The 24,543-nt window shown below is 37.9% G+C and overlaps 1 protein-coding gene across 1 annotated transcript in view; it reads right to left on the minus strand.

Moving 5' to 3' along the window:
- LOC137251527 (mitochondrial import inner membrane translocase subunit TIM50-C-like) overlaps positions 1-17,844 on the minus strand; it is a 30,563-nt gene extending 12,719 nt beyond the window's left edge. The window contains exons 1-3 of the mRNA XM_067786290.1: positions 17,503-17,844; positions 17,292-17,436; positions 7,764-8,292 (exon numbers count right to left, since the gene is read on the minus strand). Coding sequence (XP_067642391.1) covers positions 7,764-8,292; positions 17,292-17,436; positions 17,503-17,707 — 879 coding nt within the window. The 5' untranslated portion in view covers positions 17,708-17,844. The remainder of the gene's footprint in view (positions 1-7,763; positions 8,293-17,291; positions 17,437-17,502) is intronic.
- Positions 17,845-24,543: the final 6,699 nt, after the last annotated feature.

Here is a 24,543-nt window from a genome sequence, read left to right on the forward strand (position 1 = left end):
TAGGAATTTTGAGTGAGAAAATATCAGAAAATCCAGAAGATCCAGCAACTTTAATTTTTGTAGTAGAATCAATTATTTCTTTATTTTTAATATTGACAATAATTCCGAATTTTTCTAAAAAGTTTGCTCCTAAAATTGGTGTATCAATGTTCGCAATAATGAATGGAAATTCAAAATCTCTTCTTAAACCTAAATCAATTTTAAGTAGTTTTGTACCGAAAGTTTCAATTGAAGAACCGTTTGCTGCGGTCAAAGTAAGATCCGAATTTCTTTTATAAATTTTAAATTTAGAAAAAGGAATAACTGATAAAACTGCGCCGGTATCGATAAGAAAATTAAGTTTATTGAATTTATCAAATATGAATAGGCGACGAGTAGGTTTAATAATAGTTCCATTATCCGTCACCGTCATAATGGATCGTTTCAGTTTAAATTTTGTTCGTAATTTGAATTATGATTTTGATTAAAATTGCATGGGGTATACATTTGAGAGCGTTATTCTTAAATTTTTTGTGATACCAACAAATAGTTGTTTGTGAATTAAAATTACGATTGTTTGAAAAATTGCTTGATCCTGAAAAATTTCGAGATTTAGATCTATTTCTATCTTTAGATCTTGAACGGATTTGTAATTGATTAATATCATTCGAAATTTTATTTAAATTTTGATAAATAACCGTAGTTAATTCAGTTAAATTTTTAACGCATTGTTCTAAAATATTATTATTTATACTTGAGACTACAGGAGATTTGGAAGAATGAGGTTTATTGATTAAATCAAAAAGTGTGTCAGCTAAAATAATAATTTCATCTCTGTTTTGATTATTATTGGAAGTCAAATGAATTTGTATTTCTTGTGGTAATTTACGAATCCACAATTTAAAGAGTAATTCTTGGCTAACTATGGAGGCGGAACCTATAAGTGATTTCATAAATCTGAATAATTCAGATGGTAACCGATCACCAAGCTCAGTTTTTGAAAATAATTGTTCTAATCGTTTTTCTTCGCTAAGAGAAAATCTTTCACATAGAATTTTTTTGATTGTATCATATTTATTAAAAAGAGGAGGAGGGTTAATAACATCTAAAATTTTAGATATAGTATCTCGTTGAAGAGTAATTAGAATATTTTGAAATTTTAAATTATCATCATTGATATTGTTAATTTCAAATTGTCCTTCAACAAGCAAAAACCAGGCATCAGGACAATCTTGCCAAAATTGTGGTAATTTAATAGATTTAGTAGAAGGAAAATTTGTAAAGTTATCTTGTCTTGAAGTATCTTGTGTTATATTAGAGATGATGTTTTGTGTTGTATTAATGTTAGAATTTTGAGTTGTATTGTGAGTCATTGTGTTATTTGTATGGTTGATATTTTGATTTTCTGAATTTGTAAAATTACGAGTTCGTATTGGTGAACGTAAAATATGAAAATAAATTTAAATGAAAATTTGAAAATAAGAAAATATTTAAGATTTTTTTTGGAAAGGGAGTTAACAATTTAAATAAAATATTTAATTTTATATAAAAAATAAGTAAATTTAAATAATTGTTAAAATATAAAAATAATCTTAAAATAAATTTGAAAGTTAAAAGGTTTAAAATTTTAATTTAAATTATAATTGAAAAATTTTAAATTTAATATTAGAATAAAAATTATACTTACATAAAATTAAATTTAATAAAAAAATATTAAAATTAATAAGTAGTTGATTGATGATTGTTTAAAAATATCTTGAAATTAATATCTGGATTGTTTGATATCGTAATGCTTTTAAAATATGCAATGGCTTTGTTGTTTTCTTTGTAAATCTCTTAATTTTCATCGTGATGTCTTCATTTTAAATCTGTTCTTGTGTGTATTGCGTGCAAAATTGTTGTTGTGGCTTGGATAACCCAATCGTTGCTTTTAAGAGTATTAGGTTGTAAATGTTTTTATTTTGTTTACACACACGCTTTTAAAGTTTTTTATGTTTTTAATTTGATTTTCAACATTTATTCTTTGTTTTAATGTTTCGTATATATAATTTACAGCGACTGTTATATGAAATTTGCACAGAATGTTGTTGTATTGCTTCTTGTTCACAAATGTATAGGGAACACAAATATAGTTAAATTATATGTACAAGAATTTCAATAGTGCTATTTATTAAATTCTTATTTAGTTAATTCTTCAGCGCGTACTGCATTATGCTATTTTAATTATAACAAATATGGAGGGATAGTTATGTACATTAATGATCCCAGTTTTCTTTAATTACATCACGTTACTATATATTGCGAAATCACATAAAAGCAAAATAAATTCGTCTATGATCCAAGTTGATTTTGGTTTTAAAGTTCGTTTTAAAGTTGTAGGATCATTGGTAGGATCGCCAATATATCAACATTCAAGTTGATATTTAAAAAATCTTTTATTTTGATTTTAAATATAAAAATTTATTTTTGTTTATTTTTGAGTTTAAATATTTTCCAACTAATTAGAATTTTCTTTTTTTGAAGTTATTCAAAATTTTAAGTTAACACGAAAACTCAATTAAAATTATTTTAAAAATTAAAGTAAAGAGTACAAAGTAGTTAACACTATAGGGAGCACCGTTTGAGCGAGTGGCAATGGATGTTGCAGGTCCGTTTCCAGTTAGTGACTCTGGCAACAAATATGTATTAGTCGTTATGGATTACTTCAATAAATGGCCGGAAGTTTACGCGTTACCAAACCAGGAGGCAAAATCCATTGCAGAGGTTTTCGTGCAAAACTGGGTAGCCAGGTTTGGAGTGCCAATTGAGATGCATTCAGACCAGGCATGCTTAACCAACGAAACGATATCATTTCGTTACGATAATCAACGTTAATAAACGAAGCGAAGTCATTTCGTTTCGTTTATTAACGTTAAGATCGTCAAATTAACGAAATGATTTCGTTTCGTTTTCTGCCATATCAAAACGAAATCAAATCGTTTATGTTGATTATTAATTTCAAACTATGCTGGCAAAGCTGATTGATGGCGGAGTCATTAAAGGTGAAAGCATTAGCCAAGCTGATTGCAACTTTTCTCATGAATTTTGACAGTACGAACATTTCTCAGAGTATTTTTGACATTACCACCAACGAATTACACAAACAAATTACATAGAGTTTGTGTGTGTATGTGCGCTCGTTGTTGCCACCTTACGGCTTCACCATGGCTATAGCATTGCCAGCACAATTCAAACATAAAGTATCACGTTTTCGTTAACGTTTTTAGCGTTAACGAAAGCTTTTCGTTTCGGTTAAAAACGAGATACAATTTATCTTGATAATTTCTTTATCGATAATATTTCGAAGTGTTTCAACGGAAACGGTGGAAATTTTTTGATAAACGATTAGCTTAACGTTAAGGTGCATCCCTGATTCAGACCAAGGAAGAAACTTTGAGAGCGCAGTATTCAGTGAGATGTGTTGTTTGTTGGGAATTAAGAAAACGCGCACAACACCTCTGCACCCACAGTCAGATGGAATGGTTGAAAGATTTAACCGTACTTTTGAAGAACACTTGCGAAAGGTAGTGGGGACGTGTCAACAAAATTGGGACAAACACATCCAAATATTCCTATTGGCGTATCGCTCCGCTGTGCACGAGACTACCGGAAAATCGCCTGCAAGAACACTTTTTGGTAGCGATTTGAGGCTTACGTGTGACTTAGTATTTGGGAAAGGTGTTGCCCCTGCAGTGGGAGATAACAGTTATTGGGAAATGGTGCAGAGTGAAATGGATGAGTTGCATCGTAATGTGAGGGAACATATGCGGATAAAGAGTGACAAGATGAAAGATCGATTTGATAGAGCTGTAAATTCAGATGGGTTCAAAGAAGGTGACTTGGTACTACTGTATAATCCACAGAGAAAGAAAGGCATTTCTCCAAAACTGCAAGCATCGTGGGAAGGTCCATATAAGGTTATTAAAAGATTGAACGACGTTGTGTATCGTATAAAGCGAAGCCAGCCCGGACAAGGAAAAGCCAAAGTAGTTCATTTGGAAAGATTGGCACCATATGGGTCAAGAATTGTATGTCTAATCGGGACGATCAGACTTAAGTGGAGAGCAGTGTAACAAACTTTGAATAGGGCACTACAACTAGCAGCGTTAAACAACTTTTTTTATACTTTTCAATTTTTATACTTGTTATAATTGTATTCGATTAGTTTAGTGCTCATAGATTTTAAATAATTTGTAAAACGCTTTTTCTGAAATAAATGTCAGTTAGAAAATATAAATCGTAACAATATGTTTTGTATGTCGGGGTTGATTCTGGATAGGTAAGAGTTTAACCTGTTACAGTATCCAGATCGAAGTTGAGCTAGAGTTATTCGCGTTTCCCTAGGGAGTGTGCGTTCCTCTTCTGCAAGTTTAGGGTATTGTTCTTTGAGTACAGGATTCACCGGGCAATTCTTGGCATAGAAGTCCGACGCCTGTTTGTGGAGTTCACCAAGGACCTGCTTGTGTTTTATGGCTTCATATGGCTGTGTTCTCAGGTGCCGTACTCCCTCATAATGCTTAAGGAGATGACTGGCTTACCCTGGGCGGTGTTGGCTCATCAATCAGATATCTGTTGGGATGCCCAAGTTTCTGGGTATTCAACAGGAACTGTTTTGTTAGCATCTCATTTCTCTCCCTGATGGGGAGTATTCTCGCCTCGTTATGTAGATGGTGTTCTGGGGACATAAGAAGACAACCCGTGGCGGTTCTGAGGGCAGTATTTTGGCAGGCCTGTAGCTTCTTCCAGTGAGTGGTCTTTAGGCCTGGCGAGGACGCGTAGCATGCAATCGGCTGGCCAATTGCTTTGTAAGTGGTAATGAGCGTTTCTTTATCTTTTCCCCAAGTACTGCCAGCAAGAAATTTCACGATTTTACGGTACAATTGCGGCTGCATGTTCACCAAAATGTAGATCCTGATCAAACGTCACAGCCAAGATTTTGGGGTGTAAGACAGTCGGTAGCGTAGTGCCATTGACGTAGATGTTCAAAATGGTTGACATTTGGGACGTCCATGTTGTAAATAAGGTCGCCGACGATTTAGTCGGTGATAATGTCAGGTTTCGCGAGGTAAAAAAACTGGAGAGATCAGGGAGGTAGCCGTTTATTTTGTTGCAAAGCTCATCGACCTGTGGGCCTGGGCCTGTGGCCATTATTGTGCACTCATCGGCGTAGGAAACGATAGTAACTCCTTTTTTGGCGACAAAGTGCTGTCGGATGCGAAAAAATGCGCGAGCGCTTTCTGCCGACAATATATAATGCATTCTACGGTCGACAAAGTTAGACGGAGGGCCAACAGACACGCACATAAACACAAATTCAGCGCGTCACCAATCACCATCACCGACAAAGAGGTTGAGGACGCCATTGGTCGCGCTAAACCATCCAAAGCAGTGGGCCCAGACGGCATAGCCATGCCGATGCTTAAAAGCCTAGGGAAAGAGGGTTTCAAATATTTAGCGCAGGTCTTCAACCTGTCTCTTTCCACCTTTGTCATACCCGAGAAATGGAGCATGGCCAAGGTGGTCCCGCTACTAAAGCCTGGTAAACCAGCTAACATAGGAGAGTCGTGTCGTCCGATATCTCTCCTATCGCCAGTAGCAAAGACGCTCGAAGCCATTTTGCTCCCTTATTTCCAAGCAAATTTGCAACTAGCCTCCCATCAGCATGGCTTCAGAAAACTCCATAGCACTACCTCCGCGCTAAATGCCATTGGCACCCAGATAAATTGCGGTTTAAATCAAAACCCCCACCATAGAACAGTACTCGTAGCGCTAGACCTATCAAAAGCTTTTGATACGGTCAACCATGGCTCGGTACTGCAAGACCTGGAAGGGTCTACCCTTCCCCCATGTCTTAAAAGGTGGACCGCAAATTATCTGGGTGGTCGACAGGCATCGGTGCTATTTAGAAACGAAACATCAAAGCCAAGGAGAATTAAACAAGGGGTGCCACAGGGTGGTGTCCTATCCCCACTTTTGTTTAATTTCTACATATCTAAGCTACCTTCACCACCGGAAGGAGTCACAATCGTTTCCTACGCCGATGACTGCACAGTAATGGCCACAAGCCCAGGCCCACAGATCGATGAGCTATGCAATAAAATAAACGGCTACCTCCCGGATCTCTCCAGTTTTTTCGCCTCGCGAAACCTGGCATTATCACCGACTAAATCTTCCGCGACCTTATTTACAACATGGACGTCCCAAATGTCGACCATTTTGAACATCCACGTCGATGGCTCTACGCTACCGACTGTCCTACACCCCAAAATCTTGGGTGTGACGTTTGATCAGGATCCACATTTTGGTGAGCACGCAGCCGCAATTGTTCCGAGAATTCAGAGCCGTAACAAAATCCTCAAATCCCTTGCTGGCAGTACCTGGGGAAAAGATAAAGAAACGCTCATGACTACATACAAAGCAATTAGCCAGCCGATTACGTGCTACGCGTCACCCATATGGTCGCCAAGCCTAAAAATTACCCACTGGAAGAAGCTACAGGCCTGCCAAAATACTGCTCTCAGAATTGCCACGGGCTGTCTTCTTATGCCCCAGAACACCATCTACATAATGAGGCGAGAATACTCCCCATCAGGGAAAGAAACGAGATGCTGACCAAACAGTTCCTGTTGAATACCCAGAAACCTGGGCATCCCAACAGACATCTGATTGACGAGCCAGCACCGCCTAGGGGCTTAAGGAGTCATCTCCGTAAGCATTTTGAGGAAATACGGCATCTGAGAACACAGCCGTATGAAGCGAGAAAACACATGCAGGTCCTTGGTGAACTCCACAAACAGGCGTCGGACCTTTATGCCGGGAATTGCCAGGTGAACCCAGTACTCAAAGTAAAGTATCCAAAACTTGCGGAAGAGGAACGCATACTCCCCAGGGAAACGCGTGTCACTCTGGCTCAACTTCGTTCTGGATACTGTAACAGGTTAAACTCTTACCTATCCAGAATCAACCCCGACATACAAAATGTATGCCCCGCTTGCAATGTGTCCCCACATGACACCAACCATCTCTTTAATTGTAGTGTGGAACCAACGCCTCTAACACCCCTTTCCCTATGGTCCACCCCTGTTGAAACAGCAAGTTTCCTTGGACTTCCGTTAGAGGATATTGAGGACAGTTTGTGATCGGTCGCGTCTGTTAGGTGGGGCGAAGCACTGCTACAACAACAACAACAACATAGTAACTCCTTCTGGTGGCGAAGGTAGCGATAACACTCCCCAAGGCCTTCGGGCCCCAGCGGGTTAGGGGGCTTAGAATATACCCGCGGTAGGTATGCCTGTCGTAAGAGGCGACTTAAATACCAAATTGATTCAAGGGGTTGCCAACGCAATACATAGTTTCTCCAACCCAATTGTCAACCTGACCTCTCGGTGGCGAATCCTGTTTCATTAACAGCCGAGGCTCTGGCCACCCGAACTCCTGATGGATCTAGGGGATGGGAGGGCGGTATGCCTAAAAGGTTTCATGTGGTCATACCAAATCGTTCCCGAGATGGTCGGGCTAGTACCTTTATAGTGCTTGTTACAATAATCAATAAAGGGCTAATTGAATCAATACAATTTGATAATAACTATTTCTGCCCAATCCTATTATTACAATGGGTAATTATCATCCATTAACAAAATTTGAATTTTAAGTTTTGTGACCCCGAAAATTTCTCTTACTACGCCACTGCACAAAATTCAATATTTCAGTAAATATAAATATGTATGTATTATATATCAAATTACCTTTTTTAAATCTCGATTCAAATTATCTAAATTCTTTACGTGATGTCCATCTACAAAATGTGTTGCATCGCGAACTAATCGATACATAATATAACCATTTGGATCAAGGGCATCAAGAATTGGGAAAACTGTCATTCCTTGCTCTGCCGTAAAAACAACGATTTCGAAATGCTTTGCACATTCTTGCAAAAACTGATCGACTCCTGGTCGCTTTTTAAATCGCCATCCAGTTTGATATGTCCAATCAGGATGTACGAGAACGTCTTTCATTTCTAAAACCAATGTATATGGTGGTTGTATGTATGGTGGTTTTAGCGGGTCGGGCAAAAGTTTATCACGCGATGGTTCTTGTATCATTTTCTGATAATAATTCATAGACTTCCACATACGTTGTATATATTGTTGAACAGTTGGGCTTTTGCTAAATTCATCCTCAATTACTTGCCCTTCGGCATCTACCTCAGGTTTTCCAAACTCGTACACGGCCCACACTACTAGAGCAATTCCGCTACCACCAAAGACTGCAAAGCTACGATAGAAAGATGTATATAATTATTTATTCACAGCGTGTAGAGAAGTATCCACGAAAGCTACAATGTGTTGAAGACCGACGCACGATGTCTGTGGGATCTATAACCGGAAAGGACCATCAACATTGCAAAATCTTCAAGGAGTGTCTTTATCGCTATAGGAAAAGACTTGCATGCCTACCGAGGGAATATCTTAAGCTCCAAACCCGAACTTTCTGAGCCGCTAAAAACTATACGAAGTTTCAGACAGGCAGAAGAATGTCAAGTCAAAATATAAGTTTAATTGATTTTGATTAACTGACATATTAAAGTACAAGGCACTGTACCGAAAATAATTAAAAAGAAGCAATCAGCTGTTGGGATAACAACACTTGACCCCCAGCGGGTTAGGGGGTTAGAATATACCCGTGGTGGGTATGCCTGTCGTAAGAGGCGACTAAAATACAAAATTGATTCAAGGGGCTGTGTAGCGCAACCCTTTCAGAGAGTTGCAGGTACAATTTAAAGTTTCTTTAGCAGGCGAGGCTCTGGCGACCCCGAACTCCTCATGGATCTAGTGGGTGGGAGGTCGGTATGGCCTAGAAGGTTGCATGTTGTCATAACAAATCATTCCCGAGATGGTCGGGATTGGTACCGGATCTGCATCCGGCGAAGGACCATCAACATCGTTAACACTCCCCAAGACCATCGGGGAGTGTCCTTATCGCTACAACAACAACAACATAACAACACCTGGTACTGAATTCGCCTTGTTTTTGTCTAAGCAGAAATATATTTAAAGTTTAGAAAAAAACGCCCATTGTTGAAAAACCTTCAATTGCTAGCGAGTACTAACGCAGTTGACATCATCGGCCTTAACGCGTGCGGCGTAATTTTGCAGTAGCGATAGAGACACAGCCTGAAGGTTTTGCGGAGTGTTATCGCTGTTGATTTCGTTTGCCGGATATAGTTCCGGTACGTTCCGGTAACAAGCACCATTAAGGTACTAGTAGGGGTGAGATGTTGGCGGAACAAATAGAAAAAACGACGTTCTGCACAATAAACGGAGACGCCCCCACACATATGGTAGGAAGCTGTCACAGTTCGCCAGATATCTCAATCGTGAGCGCAGAACTCGTAAACTGCGTCAACTGGCAGCCGATGGTAACATTGGCATCCGACCACCTGCCTATACTTATTTCACTCGAGCGTACCGCCGACTTCATCGTCACCGAAAAACGCACATTCATAAACTTCAAAAAAGGAAAGTGGGAAGAATATAAATCTTTTACAGACAACCTCTTCGCTGCCCTCCCTATCCCGACTGATGCCCGCCAAGGGGAGCGTGCCTTCCGCAAGGTCATTGAATCCGCCTCGGCTCGTTTCATTCCTGCCGGGAGAAATCCCGAAATCCGGCCCACTTCCCGGCGGAGGCCGCAAACTTAGCGAGAGAACGTGACCTTATAAGACAGCTTGATCCAGGCGACCCCCAAATAAGGGATATAAACCAACGCATCAGATTGCTTGTGGATGAACACAAGCAGGCGAAATGGGAGGAGCACCTAAGAGGTTGCACCCTCTCTACCGGTGTGGGTAAACTTTGGTCCACCGTAAAGTCCCTATCGAATCCGACTAAGCACAAAGACAAAGTTTCCATCGCCTTTGGCGACAAAGTGCTGTCGGATGCGAAAAAATGCGCGAGCGCTTTCTGCCGACAATATATAATGCATTCTACGGTTGACAAAGATAGACGGAGGGCCAACAGACACCCGAGAAATGGAAAATGGCCAAGGTGGTCCCGCTACTAAAGCCTGGTAAACCAGCTAACATAGGAGAGTCTTATCGTCCGATATCTCTCCTATCGCCAGTAGCAAAGACGCTTGAAGCCATTTTGCTCCCTTATTTCCAAGCAAATTTGCAGCTAGCCTGTCATCAGCATGGCTTCAGAAAACTCCATAGCACTACCACCGCGCTAAATGCCATTAGCACCCAGATAAATTGCGGTTTAAATCAAAACCCCCACCATAGAACAGTACTCGTAGCGCTAGACCTATCAAAAGCTTTTGATATGGTCAACCATGGCTCGTTACGGCAAGACCTGGAAGGGTCTACCCTTCCCCCATGTCTTAAAAGGTGGACCGCAAATTATCTGGGTGGTCGGCAGGCATCGGTGCAATTTAGAAACGAAACATCAAAACCAAGGAGAATTAAACAAGGGGTGCCACAGGGTGGTGTCCTATCCCCACTTTTGTTTAATTTCTACATATCTAAGCTACCTTCACCACCGGAAGGAGTCACAATCGTTTCCTACGCCGATGGCTGCACAATAATGGCCACAGGCCCAGGCCCACAGATCGATGAGCTATGCAATAGAATAAACGGCTACCTCCCTGATCTCTCCAGTTTTTTCGCCTCGCGAAACCTGGCATTATCACCGACTAATCTTCCGCGACCTTATTTACAACATGAACGTCCCAAATGTCGACCACTGTGAACATCCACGTCGATGGCACTACGCTACCGACTGTCCTACACCCCAAAATCTTGGGTGTGACGTTTGATCAGGATCTACATTTTGGTGAGCACGCAGCCGCAATTGTTCCGAGAATTCAGAGCCGTAACAAAATCCTCAAATCCCTCTCTGGCAGTACTTGGGGAAAAGATAAAGAAACGCCCATGACTACATACAAAGCAATTAGCCAGCCGATTACGTGCTACGCGTCACCCATATGGTCGCCAAGCCTAAAAATTACCCACTGGAAGAAGCTACAGGCCTGCCAAAATACTGCTCTCAGAATTGCCACGGCCTGTCTTCTTATGTCCCCAGAACACCATCTGCATAATGAGGCGAGAATACTCCCCATCAGGGAGAGAAATGAGATGCTGACCAAACAGTTCCTGTTGAATACCCAGAAACCTGAGCATCCCAACAGACATCTGATTGATGAACCAGCACCGCCTAGGGGCTTAAGGAGTCATCTCCGTAAGCATTTTGAGGAAATACGGCACTTGAGAACCCAGCCGTATGAAGCGAAAAAACACAAGCAGGTCCTTGGTGAACTCCACAAACAGGCGTCGGACTTTATGCCGGGAATTGCCCGGTGAATCCAGTACTCAAAGAAAAGTATCCAAAACTCGCGGAAGAGGAACGCATACTCCCCAGGGAAACGCGTGTCGCTCTTGCTCAACTTCGTAAGTTTTTTGTCCGATTAAAACATTTTTGTGAACAAAATTTATTTGTACCTTATTTTGGACTTAGATTAAATCTATGAGGTCATAATTATTAATTAGTTACAAACAATAGATACTTTTTTACAAAGCTCACATGAGAAAATGGCCCTTAGACTCTTCAAGATGTTGTGAAATTGAATATTGAAAAATATTTGGGTGTAATAATAAGCTATGATAGAATATTTTCGCTTTCGAATAAAACTCGGCAACTCTGTTCGTGTGAAGTATTGTTTTGGAGTGAGCGTGCAAATAATTCAAAAATTTTATCATTTTTGTCGATAATTTAAGATAAATTTTCATAAGTTTCAAAATTTCTAGCAGCTATGATAGAATATTTTCGCTTTCGAATAAAACTCGGCAACTCTGTTCGTGTGAAGTATTCTTTGGAGTGAGCGTGCAAATTATTCAAAAATTTTATCATTTTTGTCGATAATTTAAGATAAACTTTCATAAGTTTCAAAATTTCTAGCAACTCCCAGAGTGTGGAGAACGGATTGCAGCTGAAACTCATCATTTGTAGTGAATTTAATGAAAATCACAAGTATATTCGTCATAATACAATAACAACAGTGGTACAACAAAGAAAGTTTGATAATATAGCTACCAACAACTGAAAATCTCCCGCCAATTCTTGTGCTGAAAGCTTTCAGTAATTCAACATTCGCATTCGCGCCATCTATCGGTTGATAGCCAATAAATAATTTTTACCATCTACATCTGTGCTGCCACCTGGTTCCAACTCATCTATTTTTCGGAGTATTTTTTTTGGAACACCATGTCTCAAAATTCTGGAAAGCGTCGTGGCGAGACCCTGGGCAATGAAGCTGAAATAATTAAAAAGGCTCCTCGTCTAAGCGATTCATCCCCTAACCTCATCCGTACAATCGACCAACGACTGATAAAGTACAATGACTCGTTGTCCAATAAAATAATGGAAGCAGAAAAGCGTATGATGGAGTTTACATGCAGAAAACTGGAAGATAAATTCGAAGGCCTGAAGAAGGAGTTAAACGATTTAAGTGGCAGAATTAATCGCATGGAGGGTATGTTTGAGAGGATTGGGCACCTCGAAAAAGAAATAGCCATACTAAAACAGAGAGTAGGTAAGCAAGAAAACTTTTTATCTAAGCAAGAACTCCAAATTGCTGCATGCGACGTCCGAGTTCATGGGATTCCCTTTGAGGAAGGGGAAAACTTACAAAAGATTTTCCACCACCTCTGCTTCACGTTAAACTTACAGCCACCCGCCCTAAAAAGTGTTTTTCGGCCGAAACGTAAACTACCCCACGGTACGGTTGATCCGGCCGTTATCATTAAATTTTACTCACCCGCGGACCGAAATACGCCGTTGAAAACGATTGCGAGTTTCAGGCGCCACAACAACACCAAAGGGCTGCGACTCGTGCATGTGGGAATAAATTCCAATGAGCCTATCTTTGTTAATGCATCGCTGACCCAAAAACAACTATGAGATCTTCAAGGCTGCGATCCATCTAAAGAAGAGGAAAACGGTTTCATCGGTCTTCACAATGCGCGGTATGGTGCATATAAAACGAAAAATCAGCGACCGACGCGAAGCAGTCCCCAGCCTGAGTTTTCTCGACAGTCTCGACCCGGAAATAATACTTCCTTTCGTGAAGACGACACGCCGGTTGCGAACAACGCCCTGGAGGGCCACCAAGGGCTTAACTAATAGCCTCCTGCTAATAAATATTTCTCTTTGCTCTCTTCAAATCTATTTCTTCTCTGTCTTTTTTTCCACATATAACATCACAAAATCGTTAATTATGTTGTTAGCCAAATTCAGTGTAAATCATTCACTTAATTATTTTTATAATGTTGGTTTCCGATAGTGAGTCCCCGAGTTCCAAAGACTGTCTATCTACTTTGTTGCGCATAGTCAGCAAAAAAGCCAACGGGCTGAAAGTTGTCCATATCAATGCGCAAAGCCTTTATAAAAAGCTTGACGAGTTGAGGTTTCTGTCAGAAGGCTCCGATATTGATGTCATATGTGTTTCAGAAACATGGTTTTCTACGTTTCATAAAAATGACATGGTGAAGATAAATGGATACCAACTTTTCAGAGTTGATAGAAGTGGTCATGGTGGTGGTGTTGCGATATATGTAAAAAGTAGTATGTCCTGTAAATTGTGTTGTTGTTCTAGTCCAGGTGATCCTGTGGAATATGTGTTTGTTCATATGTTTTCTGAAAATAATAGCAGGCTTCTTATCGGTTGTGCATACAGACCGAATCGACTAGTAGATTTTTCCGCATTTATTGAATTTCTTCAAACGTTACTAATAGACTATGACAATATTATCATCGCTGGAGATTTTAATAGTAACCTACTGGTGGATGCCACTTTAAAACAAAGCATCGAATCTCTGGGACTTTTCCCCATAAACTGTGCTATACCAATTTCACAAATACTAACTCTTCTCTATTAGATTTATTTTTTGTCAATGATCTTCATAAAATGATTCACTACACGCAACTATCCGCCTGCTGCTTCTCAAAACACGATCTGATATTCTTAAACTACAACTTCCAAACAAAATGTAGACCAAGTTCGTTCGCGTATCGCGATTACAGAAGTATAGATTATTATTCTCTTTCTGAGTCCGTCGAGTCGGTTGAATGGAGCTTGATTCGTACGTTGACATCGGTTGATGACCAGACACAGTTTCTGCAGGATAACATAAATAAGTTATTCGATGATCATGTTCCACTAAGAATAAAAACACCTAAATACAAGAATAGCGCTTGGTTCAATGCTACATTAAAACACCTTATCCACCTTCGTAACCAAGCCTACTAACGGTGGAAAAGGTACAAAACAGTGGAAGCGCATAGTTCCTTTAAAACAGCTCGGCTTACTGCAAACAAAGCCATAAGGCTGGCCAAGGCAAATTATTTTAAGTACAAGTTTAGTTCTGCTTTGGATGCAAAAGAAAAGTGGAACAAAATCAAACAAATAGGAATTGGTAAGCCCAAATGTGACCTGTCTCATCCCCCTGATGTCGACATCAACGAAATAAATAATACTTTTGTAAGACTACCAAACTCAGCCGACAATGTGTGCATTGATAACTACTCCGCGCGTGTTAATGTTGACACTAGCCCTTTCGAGTTTGTTTGTGTCGATAATTGTGATGTTATCCAAGCCATACTTTCTGTGAAGTCTAACGCAATGGGGCTTGATGATATATGTTCAAAGTTTTTAAAAGTCATTCTTCCAAAAATCCTTCCCACATTACTTACTTGATCAACTCAATTTTGACGACCGGTGTCTTCCCAATATACTGGAAAGCTGCAAAAGTTATTCCAATCCGTAAACAAAATAATGAGTATCGACCAATAGCCACACTCCCTTTCCTCTCTGAGGTCGTTGAACGTATTCTACATGGGCAAATCGTATCATATGTACATGAATACAAGCTCCTGTCAGACAGTCAGTCCGGTTTCAGGTCAAAACGGAGCTGTACAACGGCACTATTATCTGTGACAGACGAAATTCGTGAGCGTGTGGATGAAAGTTCCATTGCCTTCTTAACACTTCTTGACCACTCCAAAGCTTTCGATTCTGTAGACCACAATCTGCTCTGTACGAAGCTGGAAACCCTATATAACTTCTCTGGTCATGCAGTTGCCCTTATAAGATCATATCTTGGCGATAGGACTGAAGCAGTATGTATAGATTGTGAAAAGTCTGACTTCCTACATGTCTTAAGAGGTGTCCCTCAAGGCTCTATCCTGGGTCCTCTGTTATTTGTTCTGTACATCAATGACTCACCCGATGTTCTTAAGTATTGTAATGTTCATATCTACGCTGATGATGTGCAGTTGTTTACGTGTTGTCCTCGTGATCAAACTAGCTTGTGCATAAGTAACTTAAACCACGATTTGAATCAAATATTTTCATGGGCTGCTATGAATGGCTTATGTATAAACCCGAATAAGTCAAAATGTATTGTTATTCATAGAAGGTCTTTTCCCACTAATGATTTAGAGAATGTAGTGTTCGACAATTCCGTTATAGAATACGTAGATACGGCGAAAAACTTAGGTGTAATTTTTAACAAAACATTGACATGGAAAGACCATATTTTTAGAACGGTTGGAAAAGTGTATGGAATGCTTCGTACACTATGGTTAACACAGTATTTCACGCCTTTGCACATAAGACTACTTCTCGCTAAAGCGTACTTAATACCTACGCTACTCCATGGTTGTGTGATTTACTCAAACTGTGACTATCTGTGCAAGAACAAACTAAATGTTTATAACAACATTGCTAGATATGTTTATGGGTTGAAAAGACTTGACCACATATCACAACATGCTGAAAGGTTACTAAACATTTCTTTCGAAAATCTTTTAAAAGTCAAAACACTGTCCTTCTACCTGTCCTGACTATCTATATCGTAAGCTTATTTTTCTGCAATCATCAAGATCGGTGCTTCTTCTCACATTAGATACCGCACGCTGACCTCTGAGCGCCAATTCTTTGTTACTGCAATACGTCTTTGGAACTCCCTACCTACAAGTCTTCGACTCTTAAGTAACGCTCTGCACTTCAAAAAGAGCTAACATCATTTTTTAACGACTCTTAAACTGCATCTCAAATTGATGTTGTTAAAATGTTCATTTCTAAGACCTTCTCCTTTCTCTGTGTCTTCTTTCTTCATTTGTTAAATACTATTCGATCTATAACCAGCCAATGGTTATCATCACTACTGCTGTCTTTTAATATTTATTAATTACTTTTACATACATAAATATTTCACTATTATCCGTTATATTTAATTTAATTTGATTAATCTAATTTATTATTATTATAAATGTTCAATTTTTTATAGCTCATGCTATTCATGACTAGCACTGTTAAATAATTTGTCAAAATGTTTGTGCTGGGAACAAATTTTCAAATAAATACAAACATACATACATACAAGCCTTGTGAAATCATATAACTGATAGGATCAATAAATAATAAATCAGGATATTAATTACCAGTCAATATGGGATCGTCAAAGTCTCTCCTGCTTATGTGTACGTTGTAAATTACTTCAGACTGATTTTTGGAACAGCGATCTTTAAAGGTGAGTGACATCAACTATCATTTACCCAGCGGGTTAGGAGGCTTAGAATATACCCGCGGCAGGTATGCCTGTCGTAAGAGGCGACTAAAATACCAAATTGATTCAAGGGGCTGTGTAGCGCAACCCTTTCAGGAGCTTTTTAAAGCTTCTCCAACCCAATTGTCAACCTTACCTACCCGCGACGAATCCTGTTTCTTTAGCAGCCGAGATTCTGGCGACTCCAACTTCCTGATGGATCTAGGGAGTGGGAGGGCGGTGTGGCCTATAAGGATTCATGTTGTCATAATAAATCGTTCCCGAGATTGCTGGGCTAGTACTTTAATGCTTGTTACCGGAACGTACGGGATCTGCATCCAGCAAAGGACAATCAACATTCGATAACACTCCCAAATATCTTCAGGGAGTGTCCTTTTCGCTATAACAACAACAACAACGAGAAGGTATGGTTAGCGACACCCAATGGAATAGACACTCATTTGCTCCGTAGAATGATAAAGTGGAGAACGACTTGAGATCAGTTCTTTCGAATTGGTCAGTTAACAAATATGAGAAGAGATTGACACATAGTGCAATTGATGAGGTCGGTGAAACTGGCAAAACCTCAAATAAGTAAAAAAAAGCAGGATAAGGATTTCGTTCTAAAACCGCCATAGCTTTATGTTACGCAAGTAGTTCATATGCTTACCCAATTTTCATACGTTTCCATGCTTTTTCATTTTCCTTTGCCTCCTCCTCTTCTTTGCGCTTGCGTTCACGTTCGGTCTCCTTGTCAACATTGGCTGCAGTTTGTGGAAACAGTTTTGACAAAATTTCCGGACTTCCTGCCTTTTCTAAATCACATCATAATGCATTAAAATAAAAAACATAATTAAGGCTAACACCTCAAGATAACAAACTTGTGGTTTCTGTAGTATAATGACGACCATAACGCTGATATATAGAGTTTTGTTTAAGCACTGGTACAGCTTCGGAAATATTTCGTCTTACGCTCCATAAATGATTACTCAACGATCGCCGATTCTGCAATCCAATAAATTGAACCTTAAATTGTGGGCTGGATCCTAACTTTTGTATAACACTAAATACTGCTCGTTGTGCCATTATTTCTACTAACTAATGTGATTGTTTTTATTGATAACTTTGTAAATGGACACTTAGTTGATGACACCGGCTGTTAAGGAATATTAGGGAATCTTGAATCTCGTGCAGCTGAATTGGAATTTTCTGACTGATTTTGTACAGCGTTGCCATACCGCAGTAAACAAAATGACGTGCGATCTTCGCTGCGGCTTCTTAGGCCTGGTTTTCAGTTCGAGTTTAAACCCAGTTAACGTTGTTGTTATCGAACAAAGTGGCAAGGTTAAACTCTAGTCAACTTTAACTGCAGTTTAAACTCGCACTGAAAACCTCAGCCTTACGCGAAGTTTTCTGTATTGTATTTTTATTCAGAGTGGCCATATAGAGAAATAAAGATATAGTTGAAGGTAAAAGTCTAGAAAAGGGGAAAAGGGGCGGACTGCTAATATGCGCCCAGAGTCTAATCGCGCGTCTTGACATCAGTATAAATAATCCGAAGACGAAAAATTTTAACACGATCGCGGATGTGAATGCTGTAGCATTCAAATTTTAAAGCCAATTTTTATTTATTTAATTTTATACAACCTTATACTTTTAAAGAATGTTTATTGGAGCATTGTAAAATGCTTCCAATAATATAACGTTTTTCTGCTTTTATCTTTTACATGATATATCCGATACTGCAGCGCGAAAAGGGAATGGTAATATCGGAAGCAGCAAAATACAGTTCATCCGGCCCTAACGAAAAGAAAATCGGTCACCACCTGTAACTCCAAACAGTTCCAACAACTAATTTTGTTGGAATTCCGTACTTTCAGCCGATATTTAATGCTGCTGATCGGAATCACTCGCATTCCGACAGCATTAATGTAACAATAAAATTATATGATGTGTAACTAAAATAACGAAAATAAGGCCAAACAAAAATTGGAGCAGGAGGGATTGGAAACACGTCCTTATCAACATTCTATTATATGTTGAACTGTGCTGATCGGAATCTTCATGCATTCCGAGAGCGTAATTACTAAACAAAGTTCAGGGGTGATTGGATACACGTTATTTCCAATTTCCAACATCAAAGACATGTTTAGCTGTGTTGATCGGAGACTAATACATTCCGGAAGCTTAAAATACAAATATAATTGAAGAATAGTTCCAAAGTTTGTTGCCTTAAGCTGGGAGCCCTGGAGCCCGCGTCTTTTTCAACCTCCCTTAAATGAGTGGCTGCCAGACTCGTCCGTTTGTCACGCTAGTAAATATGCTAAACGAAATCACATGGCATTTCAACAGCATAATAATAATAAACCCAGCGGATTAATATCCTCCAAAGCCCGTCCAACCGACACCTTTTAGTTTTTGCCGAGTTTTTGATAGGCGGAGGTTGGTTAAGCGTTGAGATCTAAAACTGCTCAGCTACAGAATAAAAATCATCAGCTGAGTATTATAGACATAACAGTTGAAAATTCTACATATAGTAAATTGTTAAATAAGTAAACGCTTTTAGCATATACAGATTTTATTTTTATATTTTTTATTTTATTTTATTTATTTTTTTTTTTTGTCACGAGTTAAAATAGGATAGGACAGTTTTCCTTATAGTAAAAAGTGAATGGGTTATATCAGATGAATTCGAATGAGAGTTAAAATCATGACACAAACACCGAAAAGGTTCATTTAATTCGAAATTAGTTCTGCACTGCCTCAAAAGAAGAGGTTTGTAATGTCTTGAGGCTCGTGATGGGACATTGAAGTTTACTTCGTTCAAAAGAAAGGGGCTAGAAATTAGTCCATTCAGTAGTTTAGCTATAAATAATGCACCAAGCATTTCTCTATGACTAGCGAGAGTTGGAAGATTGATAAGCTTTAACCGACTAGTATAAGGTGGAGGATTATACGCAGAGTCCCAATGATAATTCATTAGATAAAAAAGTAAAAATTGCTCTGTATTGGGTCAATCCTATCTGCATGAACTTGATATCGCGAATTCCAGACTATTGATCCGTGTTCTAGTATCTGTCTAACCAATGTGGTAAAAGGGGCTTTGGTTACATAAGGGTTATTAAAACCATCTCTTCATGAATGATAGAACACCTCTAGCCGTATTGGCAGTAGTCATAATATGAAGGTTGAAACTAAGCTTAGCATCCATCGGGACTCCCAAGTCGACAAAATAATTTACTGATACAAGACAAAAATTATCAATTACGTAAGAGGCTGCTGGCAAAGATCTCCCACAGAGGCATATGAGTTCAGCGACATTGAATTCACGTTGCACCAAGCAACTAAGCAGTTTAAATTCAATAGAAGTAAGTGATTGTAATAATAAATTGTACTTGGTAGTTTAAATTTTAAGCCTAAACAGGCGTAATAATAAATAAATTAAATTAAATTAAGTTTTTATCATTTATATACATACATTAATAATTATAATATACATAAACACTTATAATATACATTATCAATACCACAACCTTAAGTTTTTGTAATTAATATTCATCAATGTTAATAATTAATTATAATTACCTATATATTTTGCAGCTCCGTGCAATTTTAAGCGTCCGCGAACGTGTTAACTCGTTCAACAGATATTAACGAAAAAAAGAAAAATGGATTCGGGTCCCACCATAACCAGGGGTGGGGTTGAAAAATTACCATGGCCGGTCCACCAATGGAGTGGAATCAAAATTAAATCCGGGCAAAATTCCTTCATACGCAAAATTTGTTTAGACTTAAAAAAAACAAAAAAAAAAACAATGAGCAGCCGCAACCCTTGCCATGCTTGTCGTCATCGCCCGGCAGCGACGATATCAATTTTGGCGACGATAGAAATAAATCTATAGTCTCAAAATTCAGTCGCGTAAATTTCTCTCTCCGCTTCATTGTGTTCACCTTCATGTAATTATTTTTTTTTTCCTGTTTTGGGAATTGAATCTTACAATTCCAATAAATAGCAAGAGGACTTTTAAATTGCCTCTTAAATCGCCAGGTTAACAAACGTATAAGGGTAATTTACTTGCAACATTTAGACGTGCATAAGCAGCTAACATATGTCGCACAGTAAAAACCCGTAGCACAAATTTTTTCCTTGTACTTATTAAATATATGACTTTTTGCCATGTGCTTTATCAAGATTTGTAAATCTTCATGAATTATATTTTTATGTCGGTACTATCATTTCTTTTAGGTAATTCCCAGTGATGACTTGTTTTCTTTATGTAGATTATTAAATTTTTAATTGTAATTTCAATTGTAGACTTATTTTTGTAGATGTATATTCGTCATATCAGGTATCGTATTTTCATAAATTTATATTCATTCCAATAATTTTCATTTTACAGTTTTGTAACTCCGTTATATCATGAACTTATGATAATTTTACCGCTTTGTCACTCAATTTTATCATACCATCATGATCATAGAAATTATATTTATTTGTATTTTTGTCCAATTTAATTTGTTTATATTTTCCCTAGATATAAAGTCTTTTAATTAACCATTTAGCTTCATGCAAAGACTGGGAAGTTAAAATAAATTTTGTATTCATAAGTTATGTTGCAGTGTCAATATTTTTGTTTCACTTTCCATTATTCACAGTGTCTCCGAAATTTAGTTAAGTGCTTAATTTTTCCTTTAATTTACGTCGTATCATAGATTTTAAGTTTGGTAATTTTAGTTTATATAGTCACATGTTAATTTAATTTTTTGTTAAAATAAGTATAATACATGTGCATGTATCCATATGTATATCAACTCATGTTTGTGATTACTAATGTCCTTTTAATTTATTAAATACAAGCTGGTGTCATTATTTATGTCGATTAATAATTTTTATTAAATATTTAATGTACTTATTTTACGTATTGTATTAAATGTTGCATATCTATTAATCACTTAATTTATTTTTCTTCCATTTTGATTGCTCCGTTAGTCATCCAATAATTTTCATTTTACAGTTTTATATTATGAAATTATGATAATTTTACCGCTTTTCATGTGCTTATGATAATTTTACCGCTTTGCATCTTCATTTAATCATACAATTATGATAGTAGCTTTAGAGTAAATTTGATTTTAATATTTCACATAATTAAATTTTCTATTTTGTTAATTTTGTTAGTCAACCACTAATATTCATTTTACAGTTATGTTGCTTTGTTATATCATAATTTTACCGCTTATTTCTCCATTATATCATACGATTATTATATTAGCAAAGTAAATTTTATTTTAATCTTTCACATAATTACAAAAATTTGTTTATTAATAAACGAAAGTTTATTTAAATATCTAAAACATAATTCTTTTATCTAACACAAAACATATTTTCTTTACACGACACTACTACATAAAACGAATATGTACTTATTACGCGGACATTTCTAAAAAAACACGATGTTGCTTCTTCGGCTGAATACTTGCAAGTGTGCTTCATGTAATTACGGGGATTCTATTATTGATCAGGGGAAGTTCGTCGCGTTTGGTAGCGTTACAATAATATAACCCCCCTGTACCTCTTTTCTTATCCTGCAAAAATTTTTGGATTACGTGTTCCATTTTCTTCATGTTGGAGTACTCTAACCATTGTAAATTTTACCAAGTAGCGCAACTAACAGCTGATCGGTGAAAATTCGCACATTCACACGCACAGTTCTCGACTCAGTTTCAAAAAAAATTTTTAGAGTATTTAATTCAAATTTTAAAGTGAGATAATCCTTACAAATTTATGTATACAGAATATATATGGCGTTTTTGTTGTTATTGAAACAATAGTTTTATTTATATTAAAGCTTTTATCATTTTTTTTTTAACTTTGAAAAATCTCCGAACACCATTCCTTCATTATATGACATTCGACTGCCTAGTCCACTGCCTTCCACTCTATTCGCAACATAACCTCTACTTAAGCTGCCAAACTATATAGTAAACATTGACTCTAACTCTACTACTAACTACTCCTTTGCAATGCGTTTGCGGACCACCATCAGCCGATCATTGCTCGTTTTTTAACGACCGTGGTCACGACACGATGACGATCGAACAGAGTTGCCTAAAGTAAAATATTGCATACAAATAACTGATAATAAAATTGTACTATTGCAACTCTGATAAAATGCAACCGCGCACTGGTTTTATGTATACATACTATAGTATAGTGAAAAATTAGTTTCTTTATTCACGCAAATGCTAAATAACATCAGACTATTCTTAGTATAAAATATAAAAGTTGTATTGCCGCTCCTCATTTACTTTCATTTTAAATTAAATTCACTCCGATAATTCTTTCCGACACAATTCCTCTTTAGTACTTTGGCATATGATCCTCTGTGGATGCTCCATAGAGTACTACAGTGAGGTACTTTGGAAAGTACTCTCACGTATGTACTCTATCGAATACTCACAAACAAAGCGAGAGTGAGATCACCTACTCCTCTCCTAGGACATCGCAATGTTAATTGGAGCACATTTTTTGTATGAATACAGATTAGTTTTGGAACACTCCTATACACCCAAAGAAGTATTCCTTACATTGTTTATGGAGTACTCGCGTTTTTTGAAGGGTATACTCCTAAAGGAGTATTCCTTACACTATTTATGGAGTACTTGCGTTTTTTGAATGGTTGTGCCTGAAAATATGCCTATATCACAAATCACGCGGACAAGATTGCGCATAGCGCATGTAAACAAAAGATCAGCTGTTTTTTATGGGCAATTTTACGTAATTTTCCTTTCTCTCTTTCTTTCGTTAGCTCAAGCAGTTAAGTGTGACGTAGATGCGTGTCATTTGTGTGCCTATATAGCATAGCCAACAACCAACAGCTGATGGCAGGCAGCAACAATACAACCATCATATGGTAAATGGCCATATGCAACCAACAGCTGATGGCAGGCCAGTGGTGTATTTCTCTAGCAACAAGACAATCACCGCAATAGTGGTGTATTTCTCCAGCATTTTGGGGCACAAACAATATAAAAGGAGTGAAGCATTTCAGTCCCCGCAGGTGAGCCAGCGGGAGTCATAGTGTACCTATACCAAGTGTGTCAACTAATGCGGCAGTTACCCACCGACGTGTACCGTACGTAAGGACGTTTGTCGTACGAAGCACGTTTGACCGAACTCTCAAGCCCGTAGGAATCAATGTGTGCGTCTGTGTACATGTACATAACATATTTGTGTGTGTATTGTTTACAGATAAGCACTGTTGCCATTGACCATTTTGCATGTATGCTTATGGAAACATCAACTTTTTCCAATTTAATTTTTGATATTGTAAAAGGCCGGAATACATATTAAATAAGTATAAATAGATAAAATATTTATAATCAGCACTTTTACATAATTATTTCGAATTATTTTCACAGTTTTTCAAACTTTAATTAGGCGTTTTTGCATAAAATTGCAAACGGTCAAAAATTAGCGTACAAAAGTTTACTAGGCAACTCTGTCTAGTGAGAGAGCGATCAGCTGACACGTTCTTACGGGAAAAATCAAAATTGTTTTGATTTCTACGTTCCGGGCTACGTACGTACGGGCGTTGCACTTCGGTGAGTTTTCGTTTACATTGTACACTCATAAGATAGGTCGTGTCAGCTGACACGTTTTTGGTACGTACGTTCGTGAGTAACTACCGCATAAGCGATAAACGTCAAAACTACAAACAGCCTCCCTCACCTGATGCAAATCTCAGGTCTAGAGTTGCATTTTTGGTACGTAAGAGTACTTCAAGCTGAGTTGCATTTAATAGTTAATTAAAACTTTGTAGTATTTACAGATGTAATAGTTGCATATATTTCCGCGGAAATAAGAATACTAGATTTGTAGCCTGCAACAATGCGGAAACATACGGAAAGCAAAATTTATT

This window comes from Eurosta solidaginis, chromosome 4 (genome assembly GCF_040869045.1).
Source record: "Eurosta solidaginis isolate ZX-2024a chromosome 4, ASM4086904v1, whole genome shotgun sequence".
NCBI classification, from domain to species: Eukaryota; Metazoa; Arthropoda; class Insecta; order Diptera; family Tephritidae; genus Eurosta; species Eurosta solidaginis.